This window comes from Furipterus horrens, unplaced genomic scaffold (genome assembly GCF_987537825.1).
Source record: "Furipterus horrens unplaced genomic scaffold, mFurHor1.1.pri manual_scaffold_8, whole genome shotgun sequence".
NCBI classification, from domain to species: Eukaryota; Metazoa; Chordata; class Mammalia; order Chiroptera; family Furipteridae; genus Furipterus; species Furipterus horrens.
Window position 1 is genome coordinate 101,025,981 of NW_028327178.1, and position 17,085 is coordinate 101,043,065.

Consider the following 17,085-nt stretch of genomic DNA (forward strand, 5'->3'; position numbering starts at 1 on the left):
AGCCCGGGACTGCGGGCTCCTGGCCCACGCGCCCCCGTAATAAAGCCTGGGGGCGGGTCCGGGGAGGGGACTGCGTGTGGGGACCCGCCATCTCCCTACTACCTTCGGAGGAAAAGGGTGGTGCCTGCCCCCTCCGCCCCCCCGGCCCGGGGACTGGTTGAAAGAGGCCGGGAGAGGTTAAGAAAAGTTAGGCACAGTGACTAAGGGACCGGACTCCAGCCCTGAATGCAGCTTGGCCTCGGGTTGAAGTACTGACGACTTTCCAGTTATGCGACCTGGGGCAACTGGCTGCATCTTCCCTCGCCACTGTTTATTCGCCCGTGAAATGGGCGATAGTGACCGTGGGAGGACTAAAGCACTGAATAGTATTAACAGCGTTCAAATCCTGGCTCTGCCACACGCTAGCTGCGTGAGCTTGAGCGAAGCGTCTCTGAGCCTCATTTGACTCCTGCAGACGGTGAAAGTGATTATAATAATGGTCACTATCAGACAAAAGGTCAGTGGGGAAGTTTAATTGAGATAATGCACTCAATGGCCTTCGCACTGTGCCTGGCACCCAGCCAGCCCTCCGTGGGAATGATTGTGCATCAATATCTTTATTCTTATTCTCTCCCAGGGTGGGTGGGTCCTCTGCAGGTGGGAGCTTGGAGGAGTCCTTTCCTTCCTCTTGGATAAATGCACAGCAGTACAATTGCTGAGTTGTATGGTAGTTTTAAAAGGAACTACCAAAACTCTCCTTAGTTTTAAAAGAAACTGGCAAACTTTTCAAAGTGTGCGCACCATTGTACGGTTCTATTAGTGACCCAGGTTCTCCATATCCTTGTTGGCATTTGCTGTTGTCACTAGTTTTATTTTAGCCATTCTGATAGGGGTGTAGAGATACTGCATTGTGGTTTTAATTTGTATTTTCCTATTGGTGGATGATGTTTCACACCTTTCGGTGTCCCTATTTGCCATCTGCATATCCTCTTGGGTGAATTATCTCTGCCTGTTGTCGGCCCACGTTCTAACGGGACTGTCTTCTGCTGTTGCACTTGGAGTGACACTTTATATATTCTAGATAGCAGTCCTTTGCCAGATATGATGTTTGCAAGTATTTTCTCCCAGTCTTTTCATCCTCTTAACAGTCTTTCACAAAGCAAACATTTGTAATTTTAGTGAAATCAAATGTATCCATTTTTTCTTTTTCTTTCTTTTTTCCTTTTTTGGGGGTGGGGGTGGGGGTGGAAATCATGCTTTTGGTGTCATACTCTGCATAGCCCTGGGTCCTGAAGATTTTCTCACATTTTAAAAAGAAATTTGACAATGTATAATTGTTTTACATTTAAGTTCCGATGTTAATTTTGAAACTTAGGTTGAGGGTTTTTTTCTTATTTTTCTTTTTTCTTATCATTGACCAACTGCGGCAGTGTATTTGTTCAAAAAGGTTTTTTGACTCCAATGAATGGTTTTTGCACTTAGTTCAAAAATCAGTTAAGCATATGCGATAAGTCTATTTATGGATTCTTTATTCTGTTTCATTGATCTAATTGTCTATCCCTCTATCAATACTGTAAGTCTATAAATTGGGGAGACTGATTCCTCCCATTTTATTCTTTAAAAAAATTATTTTAGCTATTATAGTTTCTTTGAATTTTCATGTACATCTTTAGAATAATCTTGTCTACATCTACAAAAATTCTTGTTGGGATCTTGGTAAAATTACATTAAACTTGAATATCAATTTGGAGAGAATTTACATCTTTACTATGTTGACTCTTCTAATCCATGAGTATGATGTGTCTCTCAGTTTATTTAGATCTTCTTTAATTTCTTTGATTCACATTTTGCAGTTTTATCCTAAAATGAGTTACATTTTTTGAGCAATGTAAATGGTATTCTATTTTTTCAGTGTTCATATGTTCACTGCTAGTATACAGAAATAGAATTAAATTTTATATGTTTATCTTGTATTAATTTATTTATTACTTCTATGATGGTTGTTTGTTTTGTTTTTTGTCAAATCCTTGGGACTTTCTACACAGATAATCATGTCATTTACAATAAGGACAGTTTTGTTTCTTCCTTTTTATCTGTATGCCCTTTATTTACTTTTCTTGCCCTGTTGCGCCTTCTAGAACTTCAAGCACTATGGCTGAATAAGAGTGTGAGAATGGACATTGTTGTATGGTTCACAATCTTAGGGAGAAAGCATTCAGTCTTTCACCATTAAATATAATATTAGCCGTGTTTTGTAAATGCTCCTTATTATGGTTATTCTAGTGGATATACTTTTCATTTAAAAGATCCCTCGAGCTGAGATGATAATGGTTGAAACCACAGTAGTAGTGTCAGATATGGTAAAAAAAAAAAATGGTTCAATTCTTGATATAATTTGGCAGTAGAGCTGGCAGGTCTTACTGATAGTCTGATGAGGCTAGGAGGGAAAGAAGCTGGTGTTGTGATCTAATGAGATAGTGGAATATTTCTCACAGTGAGAAGCATACGAGTGAAGAAACACAGATGGTTTTCTGTTGTACTACACAGCATTTAAATAATAACATTTAACTCCATAGAGTGAAAATTACTCCCTGTGTCAATTTTCTTTAACTCTTTATTACTCTATGGAGAGAGTCTCAGTTGGGTGTTTGTATCCCTTTAACACCTCAGCGCTTGGTCAGCTCTCTTCACAACAGCCAGAGAAGGCTTTGGAGCCAGAGACTTTGGACAGTGTTGGACAGTAATGATAGATTTTTATTTTATTTTCTTTTTTATAATTACTTTTGATGTAGAGCAAGTGATTTTTGTTTTTTATTAAAGCCTGTGATTTATTTTTTTTAATACTCATTTTAAGTTAAGCCTACTTAAATTTACAGTGTGAAGCAACTCCGAGAAAAATAGTAAGTAACTCATAACGCAACAAGTGCATGGTCATAGCAAAATTCCAAAAATTGGATGCAAAGATCTGGAACTTGGGAAGCTAAGAAGTGGCAAGAGAAAGACCCAGAAGGGGATGCAGCGCTCACCTCCTAGCTGGATCCTGCTTCCACGATTCCTGGAACCCCTAGGGCAAGCTATTTCCCAATGGACCCAGCAGGCTGTGATGAAACTCTCTCCCATGTCCTTTCAGACTAGGGACCTGACCCTGAACCAGCCAAATAACCGGCTTCTTCAAAGGTTTTAGTCAGATTAGCATCAGACAGCACCGGATGGAGGGAGAGGTCCTGCAGGGAGTACTTTGGACATTGGAGGCCTGGGAGTGGGAGGATGGGATTCTCCAAAATGGAAAAACTATTCCTGGGGGTTTGGACCAGCTGCCATCATAGAAACACTGGTCTATTCCCTGAATGGAGACGTCTGGACTGGCTCTTTTGTTCTGGAACCAGGTAAGAGGTTAAGAGTATAATACTAATATTAGAGCAGAGATTTCAATCTGGTGTCTCAAAAGTAATAATAATAATATTGTTAACAATAGCAATAACATATACCGCACTGACTACGTGCCAGGCATGGTTTCCAGCACTGTACATGTATGATATCATTTAATCCTTCCAATAACCACCCTGCATTAGACAAATCTACGTTCAAGTTCTGGATGTACCACTTGCTTGTTGTGCACCCCAAGGCAAGAGGTTTGATTCCAATGGGTCTCAGTTTCCTATCTGAAACAGGAATGAGAATAGAATGTAACTGTCAGGTGCAGTTGCTGGAAGGAGAGTCTGGAGACCGGGAGTAAGGTATGAGCAGTTTATTGAGCAAGTGGGGACTGGGTGAGAGGGGATCTGCTGCCGGACCAGTTTGAGGACCCGCAAGAGTAGGAGTGATGGAGATTCCTGGACCTCCACGAGAGCCCCTAGGCATCACACGCGGCCTCTGCTGAGGTGCACTTTTAAGCGAGCAAACCGCAACAGCTGTGGGGTCAGATACCCCGCAGGGGTTCCTGTTTTGTGCCTGAATCGGGAACCGTAACCACCACGTTTCGTTATGCTGGCCATGGGGTCAGCAATTTTTCATTGTTCAAGCGGGGTCAGCAATTTTCCACCCCGGCTGCCTTTAGACTCTGACAGCAACTGATAGAGATGTTGGGAGAATTAATAGGGAAGGACGTAGCACAGTACGTGCACAAAGTGTTCAGCGATTGACAGCAATTATTATTCTGCTTGTGACAGATTGTACTTTTCAAGGAGAGCAAGGAGAGCACCAGTGTACGTATCCAATCCTAGCTGCGCATCGCGTATGCTCCTCTTACAGTGTGATTAACCCTCTTCCCACTCAGAGTTGGGGGCAAGCTCTCTGTCTCACCTCTTGAAAGTGGGTGGGGGCCTCTGATGAGCCAACCAATAGAACGTGGTAGATGGATGCTAGAGATTTCCAAGGCTGAGCTAGACAGAGGGTATAGCTTCTGCCTGGTTCCTTCACCCTTGGGACTCTTGCCCTTGAAACAACCACCATATTTGACATTCAAACCAAACCAGGAAGAAACTAAACCAGCGAGAAACCAAGGCTCCCGACAAGCAGCCAGCAATGATGAACTGATGTAGGAGTGAATCAGCCTTCAGGTGATTCCAGTCCCCACTCCCACCCCCACCCCCACCTTTGAGTCTTTCAGCTGAGGCCCCAGCAGTGACGGATCAGAGATAAGAGAAGCCTGTGCTGCCCTGTCCAAATTTCTGATCCACATAATCTGTGAGCATGATAAGTGGTTGTTCTGTGCCATGAAATTCCGGAGCAATTTGTTACACAGCAATAACTAACTATTACTTTTCTCACCTGGAGAAGAGCTTCTCCAAGGAAGGAGACACGAGTCCTTTAACTGGATGGCTTAGAACCCTACAGGAGGAAAGGTGGCCCCCAGACCGGACCCACTAACTTCCTTTCTTTGTTTCTTCTCCCTTTCCACTGAAAAGGAAGTAGGATGTGGGAGGGAATTCTTAGAGAACTTCCATAGTCAATGGATGATTTGATTACCACTTATTTTCTTTCCCTACTAGACATGGTCATTGAACAGATAGGGTAACTGAGGCTCAGAGAGATTAAGGCATCTGTCCAAGGTCACACAGCTAGTGCATGGTAGAGCTGAAATTCCAATGATACACACTGCTACTCCCCCACAGTCCATTTTTAAAAGCAAATAATAACGCATGTAAACTATGCATTGTATATCGATTGTAGCCATTGGCCCAGTTATTAAGGGCTTGCTTTGTGTCAAGCACTGTGCTGGGCACTTACATAAATAATCGGGTCCTGCCCGGTTCTTTGACCACACATCCTGCCTGCAGTCTTCTCAATGACTGTGTGTCACCCTCTCTGTGACCTTTTCTCTGCTTTTTGAATATGCCAAGTTCTCCGCATTGACTGCTTCCTCTGCCTGGGTCTCTCTTCCTGCCACCTTCCCCACCATCCTATCATAGTGGCTGATTCCTTCTCAGTCAGGTCTCAACTCAAATGTTACCTCCTCAGGGGGGCCTCTGGGATCACCTAATCTAATGAAACGTAGCCTTCCTCAATGCTACCTCACTTGTTCTGTATAAAAGCCTCCTGAGTTATTTCCTTCACAACATGATCCATCATTTACAATTATTCCCCACTGGATTAAAGCCTATGATAACAAGGAGTTCAAATTGTTTCTGGCCATATCCCCAGCGCCTGGAACAGAGCCTGGGACACAGTAGAGGTTCAAGAAATATTGAATAATTGAACCTGCTTTAAATCATTGTACTTTGTTATTATGAACACCCATCAAAATTCTGGATATCATTCATTCAACAAATATTAATTGAGCATCCACTATGTCCCAGGCATCATTTGGGATGCTGGCCTATAGCAGTGATCCAATAAGACAAAAAGCCTCTGCTCTTATAAAGGCTTCATTTTAGTAGCTTTCTAATAAGATAAATGAGTGAAACCTATAACATACCACATGGTGCTTGGTGTATGAAGAAAACTGAAGCAGGGAGAGCATGAGGGAAGAACTGGCACCAGTTTTCCCCTTCCCCTCCCCAGAAGGGATTCTGAGTACTCCTTCCCCACCCCCAACCCCCGCTCTCCTTGCTGAGCCCTGTACCACAGCCAGCATCTTGCCATGTGACATTTTGGTAAAGGCCTATGCAGCTCCAAGAGCAATATTGCTGTTGAAGCAAGTCCCTGCTGGTGGACCTCCGGCCACATTCGGGATAAGCCACCCCTTGAGATGCGCCGGGGGTGGTCAGGCAGCTTGGCGTTGCAGGGTCTTTCCTCACTCTGGGGAAGAGGGCAGGCAGGCCCTGGACTCGCCTGGCCTGGAGCTGCGACTGACTCTGGGTTCTGGGCCATCCTCTTACCCCCTCTATTCCGGGCACAGAGCAAAGGTTTACAAACATGAGGAGGCCTTTGATCAGAACCAAACCCCCAGGGTTCTGACTGTTTTTTGTTCCAAGTTGCAGGTCAGGACAGGCTCTGCTTTGAACTCCAGCAGAGTAGATGGAGGGTAGGTGAGGTGTGTGTGTGTGTGTGTGTGTGTGTGTGTGTGTGTGTGTGTTTGCGTGTTTGCAGTCGCGGGAGGAAGGGTCATGTGGCTCCTTGATTTTCATTCCAACAACCAGGTTGGGTTTGTATGAGAGAATTCATTTCAATTCCGTAAATGTTTGCAGAGCACCCACTATTACTCACTACTTTCCAGGCACCTAATTATGGAAATTAGGGCAGGGGCAGCGGCACGAACAAGGCTCCCTGCCCCTGGAGCAGACGCGAAGCAACTGAGCACAGAAATATAGAAGATAGTGAATGTGGGGGAGATGAAGCCGAGGAGGCAGATAGGGAGGGTGGGGGGTGGGGGTGTTACCTTTAACACAGGACACTCCTGGAAGACAAAGTGGGGTTTGCCAGAGACGGGGAGGAAGTAAGGGACGCAGCCACGTGAAGACCTGTGGGGAGAAGCGTTGCAGGCAAAGGGAACGGCAAGAGTGAGATGGTTGGCAGAACTGTGTGCCCGACTCAGAATGACCAGCAGGGGTCAGGAGGAGTGGGGCGGGCGTGGGAGGACCTATTGGCCTTGCGTGAGGAGGAGACGCTGGAGTGTTTGGAACAGAGCAATGGCCTGATCTGAAGCGAGACTGAGCAGGACGGCGCCGGCTGCTGTGCGGAAAGCGGGGTGCGGGGGATGAGGCAGAAGCAGGGCGTCCAGTGAGGAGACGGATGGGTCAGGAGAAAGATCACGTGGCCTCAGCCAGAGGGGTGGCTGTGAGGGGCTGCATAGCAGTAGGTTCTAATCCTGCCTTCGTAGACATTTTATTGAAACGTAACAGACATACAGAGAAGTCCACTTCTCACAAGTGTGAATTATGTTTGATGAAGTTTTACAAACAAATCCCCCCATGTAATGAGCACAGAACTCAGAAATAGAACCAAAACCTGCTCCAAGTCACTCCCCCTCCCCCAAGGGTAGCCAGTCTCCTAACATCGGGGTTATATTTTGAAAGTAAAACTAACAGTGTTTGCTGCTCTAAGGGTTGGGTGAGGGCGTGGGGTTGAGAGAGGGGAGTCAAGGGGGGGCTTTCAGGTTCGAAGCCCTCGATTTGTTGAGCTGTTACGATACATACGTATTTTCTATCATGGAAAGGCTGGATGCAGAGGCCAAGGGGTGGAGCTTGTTTTTGAACATAGTGCTTTGGAGAGGCCTGCGCCACCCCTGGAGAAGATACAGGGACTTGCAAATTCAAATGCCTATAGGGACCAGCTGCAGGAAGGTGAAGGGGTCTGGGAGCAAGAAATATTTTACTTTCCTCTTAACTCTATTATGAGAAGAACAGCAGGACAAACTTGATGATAAATGGTGACTGGCAGCTGGCCTCAGAGTTGAGGGGCAATAGGGAAAGATAAGGATTAGGGTGAATTGGTGAGTATTAAGCCCCCCTCTAAAAGGAGAGGTACTGGAATGGGGGCCCTGGGTGGCCAGATCTCCTGCAAACGTGTTGAAAGAAGTCAGATATATGGGTTCTTCTATGAGTATAAATATTGTTTAACACTGGCAACCAAGAAACCCTCTATGGACTAAACAAAAATGTCTGTGGGTATGGCAACCTCTCTGATCCAGATCAGATCCTTCACTTTACAAATGGGAGAAGTCTGGGATTTTCCCCAAACTCAAAGAGGAAGATGGTGGCAGAGATCGACCAGGCCTTGAACAGACTAAATTTCAGTCCAGTGTTCTTGCCTCGTGGTCGCTGGAGAGAAGGTGCTGGAGCCCTCCTGCCATTGCTCCTTCACTTTGATCTAAACAGAGGCCTTGCTGCCCAATATGCCCCAACCAGACCCAGAAAGGCACAGACGCCATGGAACAAATGCGGCTTTAGGGGACTGGAATCCATATATCTTGGTTCGCAACTTTTTTGGCTTCAAATGACAGCAAGCCTGATTAAAGCAGCATTAGCTTTAAAGATGTTTGCTTATGCACGCAGGAAGTCAAAGAAAAGAGGTTTGAGGTCTGACCTCAGTAAGGATGGAGTCATACTCTGCCCATCTCTCCACTCCATGGTCCGCTTCTCACTGACCCTTCACCTGCAGCAGCGGCCTCATGGTCTCAAGATGGCTGCCAAATCTCCAATTAGCACCATTGCATTTAAAGGAGGAATTGCTGATGGGCAGGTGTTGGAGTCTGGGCATGGAGAGAATTCTCACACACCTTTCATCTTCTACAAGAAGCAAAATCTTCCCCAGAAGCAACTGTGCAGATTCCCTCTTATGTCTTATTGGCCAGATAAAGGTCACATGCCCACCTATATCAAGGACCAATCGGAAATTCCCTGACATAAAGCCATCCGCCACTAATACCTGACCAAGTGAGGCTCTGTCCAAGAGGATGGGGGGGGGGGGGGCGGAGCTTTTGTTAGGCAACAGCATCTGGCACCATCTCTACCATTTACAGGATGATGACTCCAGGCAAGTTTCTCAGCACCTCCGGGCTCCAGCTTCCTCTTCCGTAAAAGGGGTAGAGTACATAACTATTGTTTCTGCTCTCCCAGCATCCGTTTCCTCCCCCCCACCCACCCCGGAAACACCCTGATTTTCCTTATGGCAGTGGTTGTCAGAACAGCAGCCTCAGCATCACCTGGGAACTTGTCTGAAGTGCAGATTCTCAGCCCAGACTCAGACCTCCTGATTCACTGGGGCTGGTGCCTGGCTATGTGGAGAGGTGCGCCTGTGTACCTCTGGCTTCTAAGTGGAGCATATAATGCCATATTAAAATTGTTTTGTTTGTTGGTCTCTAGAAAATAGTAGCAATAAAAATTATGTAACAATGACAACAATAGCTAGTTGTTACCTCGTGCCAGGCAATGTGGCAACACTCCACATGCGCTATTTCATTGGTGCTTGTGGTGGGTATGGAAGGAGGGACCGATTGCCTCAGAGCCAGGAGTGGTCGGCAGGCAGCTTCCAGCTAAGGCCCCTTCAGGGATCGAGTCGCAGGCAGAGAGTGGCCTCATATCCGAGCTCATACCCTCCCAGGATAGCCCGCCAATGACTGGGTGATAAAGGACTGGTCACCTGGGTCCAACCTGCAACATCTCTGCAGGCCCTTGTAGCTGCAAAGCTCCCCATGGGGTCGACTGAGGCTGTGTTCAGGTCTGCCTCTCAGGCCCACTTCTCCCTCTGCCTCCCAGCTGCCCCCACCTCCTTCCCTTCCCTTCTGCAGAGGGTGACCCCAAGGCCGCGCCTTAGTAAACCTTCCATTCTCTCAGCTCCATCTCAGTCTGTTTCCTGGGGATCCTGACCAATGACAGTGCTCACGGAAGCTCCACGAGGTAGGCTCTGTTGTGGTCCACTTGGCAGATGAGGACACCAAGGCTCAGAGAGGTGCAGCAGGGGAAGGATGGGGTGCCCAGCCATGGCGCTGGTAGCAGGAGACATGGGATGGGGTGCATCAAGCTTCTGAATAGAAAGGTGACATAATCCGGCTCTAAAAGGGTGCCTCTGGCTGCTGAGTGAGGACAAACATAGGGGGCTAGGGCAGAAGCGCTGATGGCAGCAGTGCACGGAGAGGCGAGGGAGCTCCCGGGCTACCGGGGGCAGCTAGACTTCCTTACCACTGTGGCTCCTTCAGGATCCAGCTCAGAGCCAGACACAACCAAGGTGCTCAGTAAGTGCCTGGCGGATGACTGAGTGAAGAAGCGAGAGCGTGGGTGACAAAACTAAGACAGGGTGGGAGTGGGTATCCCCACGTCTGTCTGGCTCACTACATCCTGATTAGCTTGGTGCGTGCCACATGTGGATGCTCAGCTAGTGTTGCGTGACTAAATGAACAAGTTCCAGAGTGGGAGATGGGAAGAAAAGAAGGAAGGAGGAGGACGAGGGAGGAGGAAAGGAAGAAAGAGGAGGGATGGAGGAAGAGAGAGAAGGAAGTGGAGGAGGAATGGGAGGGAAATTATTTACATCTTTGCCCTGGAAATGACAGTAACTTGCGACCTCTGGTGGCAAAGGAGAGCCACTCCTCTGGGCTCAGGAAAGGGGAATTGGGTGCTTTCTTTGGTTGCAGTGCCCTGAGTTCGGGGCCCGAGAGGGTATTCCCAGCTCCCAAAAAAGGTTTGGGACAAGCCATTGTGGGTTCCAGCAGTCAGTGACAGCTGGGGGAAGACGGGGACCAGGACAATGAGGCTCTTACCCGGGCACAGAGCAGCCCCACCAGCCTTGCTGTCCCCTGATGTTCCTCCTTCCCCAGCTTTGTCCATGATGGCCCTTCTTCCTGGAACTACATCCCCTTCTCCTGGTTCCCCTGCACACCTGAGCTCCCTGGTCACTTTATCAGAGGCTTTCCCTGAGCACTCTTCCCTCCTCCCCTAGAGTTCGCTCAGGACCTCAGCACCCCGTACAGCACACATGTCAGGGGTGCTCAGCTTATGCTTCCCAGGAGAGCAAGGACAGCCTTTGTGGTCCCTCTGTATCTCCAGTACCTGGCACACAGTGAGTGCTAGGTATTTGTTGACTTAACGCTTGCACGGGTAGGTCAACTAGTCATCCTGCCATAAGGTACACGTTAGCCTTAATCAACCTTGTAGTACACACGAGGACACCGGGGAATGAGCCCTTTATCTTGCTCAGAGTACTCATTGAAAAAAAATCGCCAGGTCCCGTCGCCCCTGGAGACCTTTGGAAATGTTACATACTCCCCATGTATATCGTAAGGTAAAGACCTGTCATACCCAGCATGTCCTTTCTTAAAGGATCAGTGGAAAGAATAAGAGCTTTGGAGGCAGGTAAAAGTGCCCTCGCTAGCTGTGACATCCTGGCCAAGCTCCCCGCAGTTTGAGCCCATTTTTCCATCAATAAAATGGGGACGATACCTCATGGAGAGCTGTTTTAGATCCAATATGAAAACTCCGGGCACGCCTGACACATCGTAACCAGGTGATGACATTAGTTCTCTGGGCTGGTTCCCACTCACTGCCCAGGAAGGGTCGTTTTCTTTCATTCCCGGCATCTGCCTCATGCAGGGTGCTGCGGTGACCGAAACAGACGCGTTTCGGTCTCGGTCCCACCCGAATGTCCCCTGCATGAGGGCAGATGCGTGTCCACCTTGCTCCCCACTGTGCCCAGTGCCCACTGCAGTGCCAGGCACCCAGAGGCACACAGAATGCTCATTTCCTAGTTGGAGCTTACGAGGAGGAAAGGGATTTTACTACACCTCCCATGCACTTTCTTTGGGGACAAGAAACCGAGGCTGCATAAGGCTAAGTGTGCGCTAATAAGGTGGCACTTAGCATCTTGATTCTTTTTCCTCTACCTTCCCTTGTATCAGGCTTTGTCAGTCTTCGGTCATTTCGCAGCCACTTCACTTGTCTTAATTAGAAGATAACCATAAAATTAGAGCTACAAATATAAATACTATGTCGTATAAAAGCTTTTTAAAGAGAAATTGGAGTTAAGCAGTATTTTTCATCCTTTGTTCCCACCATGACCCTCGAAAATATATTTTACATCAAAACCCAGTACATACCCTTGTCTGTATATACATATGTACAGTCTCATAAAGCAGTACTTACAATACTACATGTAATGCACATGTAATCTTTCTTAGTCTCTGATTCTACTTCATTTTAAAAATGCTGGTTGCATCCCACTATACTGGTTTCAAGAATGTCATAAACAGAACAAAAAACCAACACTGGGGTTAAAGGGCTGGTAAAGACATACTGTCACCGAGACTTTGTTCCTGTCTCACCAGGAATCAAGAGAACAAACTTCTCAGTCCGTGGTTCAATGTTTTTTAATGGGCTGCCCACGTACCTGAGGCGTAAGCCTGTCTGAGGTTTATTTCACACTCAGTTCTGCCTAGAACATGGCTTACGAACATAGGACGCTCTTGAGAACAGTCTACTGCAGATAATAATGACACTTAACAAGCATGATCACAGACAGCACATATAAATATCTCGACACTTTTTTTTAGGTCTGATCCATCCTCATGAGCATCCCTTCAAGTTCACTTTGAAGTCACGGGCTTAGCTCCCTGTGGTTGTCACACACAGGCCTCTACCCGACCATGGACCTCTTCCTGCCCCTCAGGCGCACCTCGTCTAGTTTTTTGAGCACGGGCTTGGCCTTTTTGGAGGAGGTGGAGTAGCTCTTCAGGAAGGCTTCAAACACACTCTCGGTGTTGGGATGGGTACTGAGGAAGGCTTTCTCCAGCACGTAGAGGTCAACACCCTTGTCTTCTGGAAGTGCTGAAACGAAACTCAGCCCAAAGTCTATGAGCACAATGTTCAGCTGTTCCGGGGGGCATTTCAGGAGCATGTTCGAGGTGGTGAGGTCCCCATGAATGAGGTCCTCGTCGTGCATGCGAGCCAACACCTGCCCGACTGTCTTGGCTAAGCCGAGGAGGCTTTCGGGAGTTTTTTCAGCCTCCATAACGGATTGAATATAATCTCGAACAGTCACTGAGTCTTCGATTTCCTCCATGAATAAGCAGTTGGAAGCATAATCCACAAAAAAGACAACTGGAGCAGCGAGCCCTGCAATCAAGACATAACCAGTTATTGAATTAGATTCCTCTTTTCTAATGATAAGCTTAAATTTCAAAGATTGACCCACTTTTTTACAGTGCATACCTGCTTATTTCAGGAAAGAGATCTAGAAACGCTGTAGAATGGTAGAACTGAACTCTTCTGAAAGCTGCCCCTGCTCCTGCTCAGCCTGACTGTGCCTCAAACCACCCCCCAGCAAAGTCTGGCAGGGCCAAAGCTCCCTCCAACTTCCCACCCTTTATGATCTGACTTCGTTCCTACTTGTTTCCTAAAAACACAAAACTACACAGAAAGCCAGAAGGGTAAGTGCAGCCCAGATAAAGAACTCTCTATATGTCAAGGATAGAAACAGGAGGCCAAGCAGGGTACTGCCCAGAAATTCATCTTCCAAGTCAGAAAGGACAAATCCAAATCCTACCTCCCTACCTTAGTAGTTGTGAGGAAGGAGTGAAGAAAACAAGATGTTAAGCTGACTTAAAATGGAGTCTGTACAGCCAAGCTGACTAAATTTATTCAGACCAAATGGGCTGAAGCATGAGACTGTACTTCACTTGAATCAGGCTGAGGACTTAAAAACTTTTCAGTGGTGTATCAATACCTGGAGAGATATATAAATACTATAGATAACCTCTTAAAGAAGTTACGGGAGCATATTCATGGATCCAGACTGCCTGAGGTTCATTACGCAGACCACCACTCACCTACAGGATCACCATCTCAGACCAATCCAGAGGCTAAAAATACAGGACGAGTCTTCTCAAGAATGTACTTCTGACTATGAGAACTCTCAACTTTCCTCTTTTCTTTGGGACACTCTGGGTGTTACCTGGTACTGTTTCTGATTTGAAAATCATTTACACTGTCGACACTTATATAACCTTAAAGTCACATCAACTTCTCTGCACCTCCACTTCTGCTTCTATAACTTAAGAAACAAGACTTCAAAGATTTAATGACTCTACTGAATGTCAACCATGCTTGGAACACTTTTCTAGATACTGGGAATATATTGGGGCGGGAGGGGGGGAAGGCAGAGATAGAGCAGGAAATAACATGGCCACAATCCCTGCTTAATGAAACATATACCCTAGAGAGGGTGTACAAAGAAAACGTGAACACACAAATAGCTTCGTGAAAGCCAAACAGGGATATGGCTGCTAGTTTGCTACCGAATTTCCTCCAGATCTCCTAGCACCCAACAACGTCCTGGTGCACACAGGTGTCTAAAAAAATACCAATGTTAAGAAAGAAAGGTAGGAAGTGTAAAACTGAGTCAGAGAGATACAAACCGAGCACCTGGCTGGGTCACTAACTAGCTGTGTAATCTTGGGCAAGTTACTTCCCCTCTCTGAGACTCAGTTTATCATCTGAGAACAGTTTTACGGTGATGGTGCACCTGGTGTTTTAACGAAAAAACAAATAAGTGACTTAATGCCATCTAACTTTATTAAGCACTGTGTGCCATAGAGTCAAACGTAACACATGGTCCCCATGTCCCTACGAGGTTATTATTGCAACCGTGACGGCACAAATGGGGAAACCGAGACTGAGGGCGGTTAAATAACGGGCTCGGCCTCGAGCAACAGTGGCAGAGCCAGGAATTGAACCAGGCTCAACGGCTCCAGGACAACTGTTCGTCGCTCCAAGGCCAAGAGGCTCCTTAAGAACGAATGAATGAAGAGAAGTAGGAAAGCATGACATTTCTGAAATACCCAAGGCCACGCAGAAGGCACGAGGCGCAAGGGAGTCCCGTCCCCGCGTCGCCCGGGCCCAAGCGCCTCGGGCCTCCCCACGCCCTCGAGGTGGGCCGGCTCACCTGCGCGGCGGCAGCGGAGCAGCGCCCGGGCCTCCTGCACGGTCCGCCGCCGGCTGAGCCGCGCCTCCAGCGCCGGGTGCCGGTAGCCCTTGGGGAAACGGTGCTTCACTACAGCCGCGCGCCCCTGGAAGCGGCCGCGGAACACGCGCGCCTCGGCGCCCTGCTTCACCAGCTCCAGTCCGCTCAAGAAGCGGCTGCTCCGCTCCCGGGCCGCGGCCAGCGCATCGGCCTCCGCCGCAGGTTCCTCGCTCGTCCCGCCGGCCGCAGCACCGACCGCCGCCATTACTGCGCCTGGGCGCCCGCCGGCTCTAGCCGAGGGCTGTCGGAGATGCTTCGGCTCGCTCCGGAAATCCTCGGCTCTCTTCGGCCAATAGGACGCCGCCACTTCCGCTCTGTGGAAGCGGTTCCGCCTCCCAACCTTTGGGCTCTTGCCGAAGCGCCTCGACAAGAGTCTTGGGGCCCCTCCTCCCAGCTCTTCGGCTCTTTCCGGGGCTGCCTCTCATGAAAAACTTTTCCCGGAATCTGAGTTCTTTTCTGGAGCTGGGGGTTTCTATTAAGGAGGCAGCCACAAATGCCTGGCACAGTGTGTAAATCAGCAAAAAACATCATTTTTCTGAGTTTCGGCATCTTTAGTACGAAGATAATCAGTTTTACTTTGGTAATCGCTTATTAAAATGAAGATGTTGTTCGTGAAGTTGCCTGGTGGATGGCACACACTCTTCATATATCCACTTTCCTTCGCCTGCCTATCGCTGGGACTGTTTAAAATACTGTAGAAAGGCTTTTTGGTCCTAGGGCTGCTGTGACGCCAACTCTGTTCCGCGATTGCATTCATCACAGGACAGGTCGCCTTTTCAAACATCAGACCCTTTGTGGTGGCATACTGAGGTTTCCAGCAACTTTCATCAGCCCAGACTACTCAAAGTGTACCCAGAACCAACTCGATTTATAACGCCCAGCTCCCCAAGTGTGTGGCTGCGTTATCATAATTGCTAGTGTCCACATAGCCTTCTGTTCCTATGGTTACCAAATCTGTCTGAACCCCGCCTTTGGAAAACCTACTGTGCAAACATATTTACAAGTCCCAGACTTGCTATGGTCAGACTGGTTCTGACTTCAATGGCAGGAAACCCAGTTTAAAACTTTTCAATGGCTGCCCACTGTGCTTAAGATAAAGACCCATGAGGTCCTGCAGGGAACCATTATGTCCTGTCTTCCAGACTTATCTCCCACCGAATTCCCCTTTGCCCTTGATCTTCAAACACAATTGCCTTCTCTTAGTCTTTCATTCTTGCCAGGCTTCCTCTTGCCCACAGAGCCTTTGCACCTGTCATTTCCCATTGCTCTTCCCTCCCTTTGTTGCCTAGACCTAGCTAGACATGCTTTCATTCTCAGCTCAAATATAATCCCAGGGAAGCCCTCCTGACTTCTCAGATGAGGGAAAATCCAACTTTGATAAGCTCTGCTGTCCCTATGAACCTCTTTTCTTTTGCACTGTTCTAGACTGTGTTTCCTGTTTGTTTGCATGACTATTTGATTGGTGGCAGGATTTATATCTTCATGGGCCTGAGTTCCTTGCTAACTATTGCCTGGAAGTCCCCCTCACTTCTTGTCACATGGGCCTCTCCATCGAACAGCTCACACAGCATGACAGGTGCTTCATTAGCGTGAATGAGTGAGAGATCAGGAGAAGATGAGCAAGAGAAAGTCCTATAACCTAATCTCCAAAATGACTTTGTCACTTTTGCTGGATTCTATTTGTTAGAAAGGAGTCACCAGGTCCTGCCCACCCTCAAGGGAAGCCATATTTGAAGATGCTACTGAAAGGCTTGATTAGAACTTTTCCTTTCTCATTTTAGAAAACAAATAAAAAGGGATTTTCTATTCTCTAGGAGAGGAGAACATGACAGCAAGCATGCAAATATCCTCATGACTTAATGCAAGCCACAGAGATCAAAGAATATCTAGGGGCTTCATGCTCCTTCCTACCATATAACTTCTATAGGTCATCTCACAAGAATGGAAGACTTGCTGTGCCAGGTCTCCTGGTGACAGTTCCAAACACTCACAGACGAAGAAGGAAGTGTCAAGTGGCCATGGCCAAGAGACCTCCTTGGGCTCCTCTCCATGCCAGAAAGAGAGCAGAGGGTGATGGATAAGTGCCTGATTTCCCCATGACTGAGCTTGACTCCTGGCTCAGCTGTATACGAGTGTATGTCCTTGAGTTCTGTTTATCTTATTTACTTGTTTATTATGCTAGCAAGTTACTTCACCTCCCCTTGCCTCAGTTTCCTC

At 47.5% G+C, this 17,085-nt stretch overlaps 1 protein-coding gene across 2 annotated transcripts; it reads right to left on the reverse strand.

Moving 5' to 3' along the window:
- Positions 1-12,202: 12,202 nt before the first annotated feature.
- On the reverse strand, positions 12,203-15,238 carry TP53RK (TP53 regulating kinase). Of its 2 annotated transcripts, XM_090285311.1 has the most exons (3): positions 14,791-15,238; positions 13,312-13,400; positions 12,203-12,966 (listed from the first exon to the last, which is right to left on the reverse strand). In XM_090285311.1, exons 1-3 carry the CDS (start codon positions 15,071-15,073, stop codon positions 12,484-12,486), a joined length of 855 nt encoding a protein of 284 aa, XP_090141437.1. In that variant the 5' UTR covers positions 15,074-15,238; the 3' UTR covers positions 12,203-12,483. The 2 variants fall into 2 exon arrangements, with proteins under 2 accessions (XP_090141437.1, XP_090141436.1); XM_090285310.1 differs by lacking the exon at positions 13,312-13,400 and having other exon boundaries at positions 12,203-12,962; positions 14,791-15,216.
- Between the last annotated feature and the right edge of the window lie 1,847 nt (positions 15,239-17,085).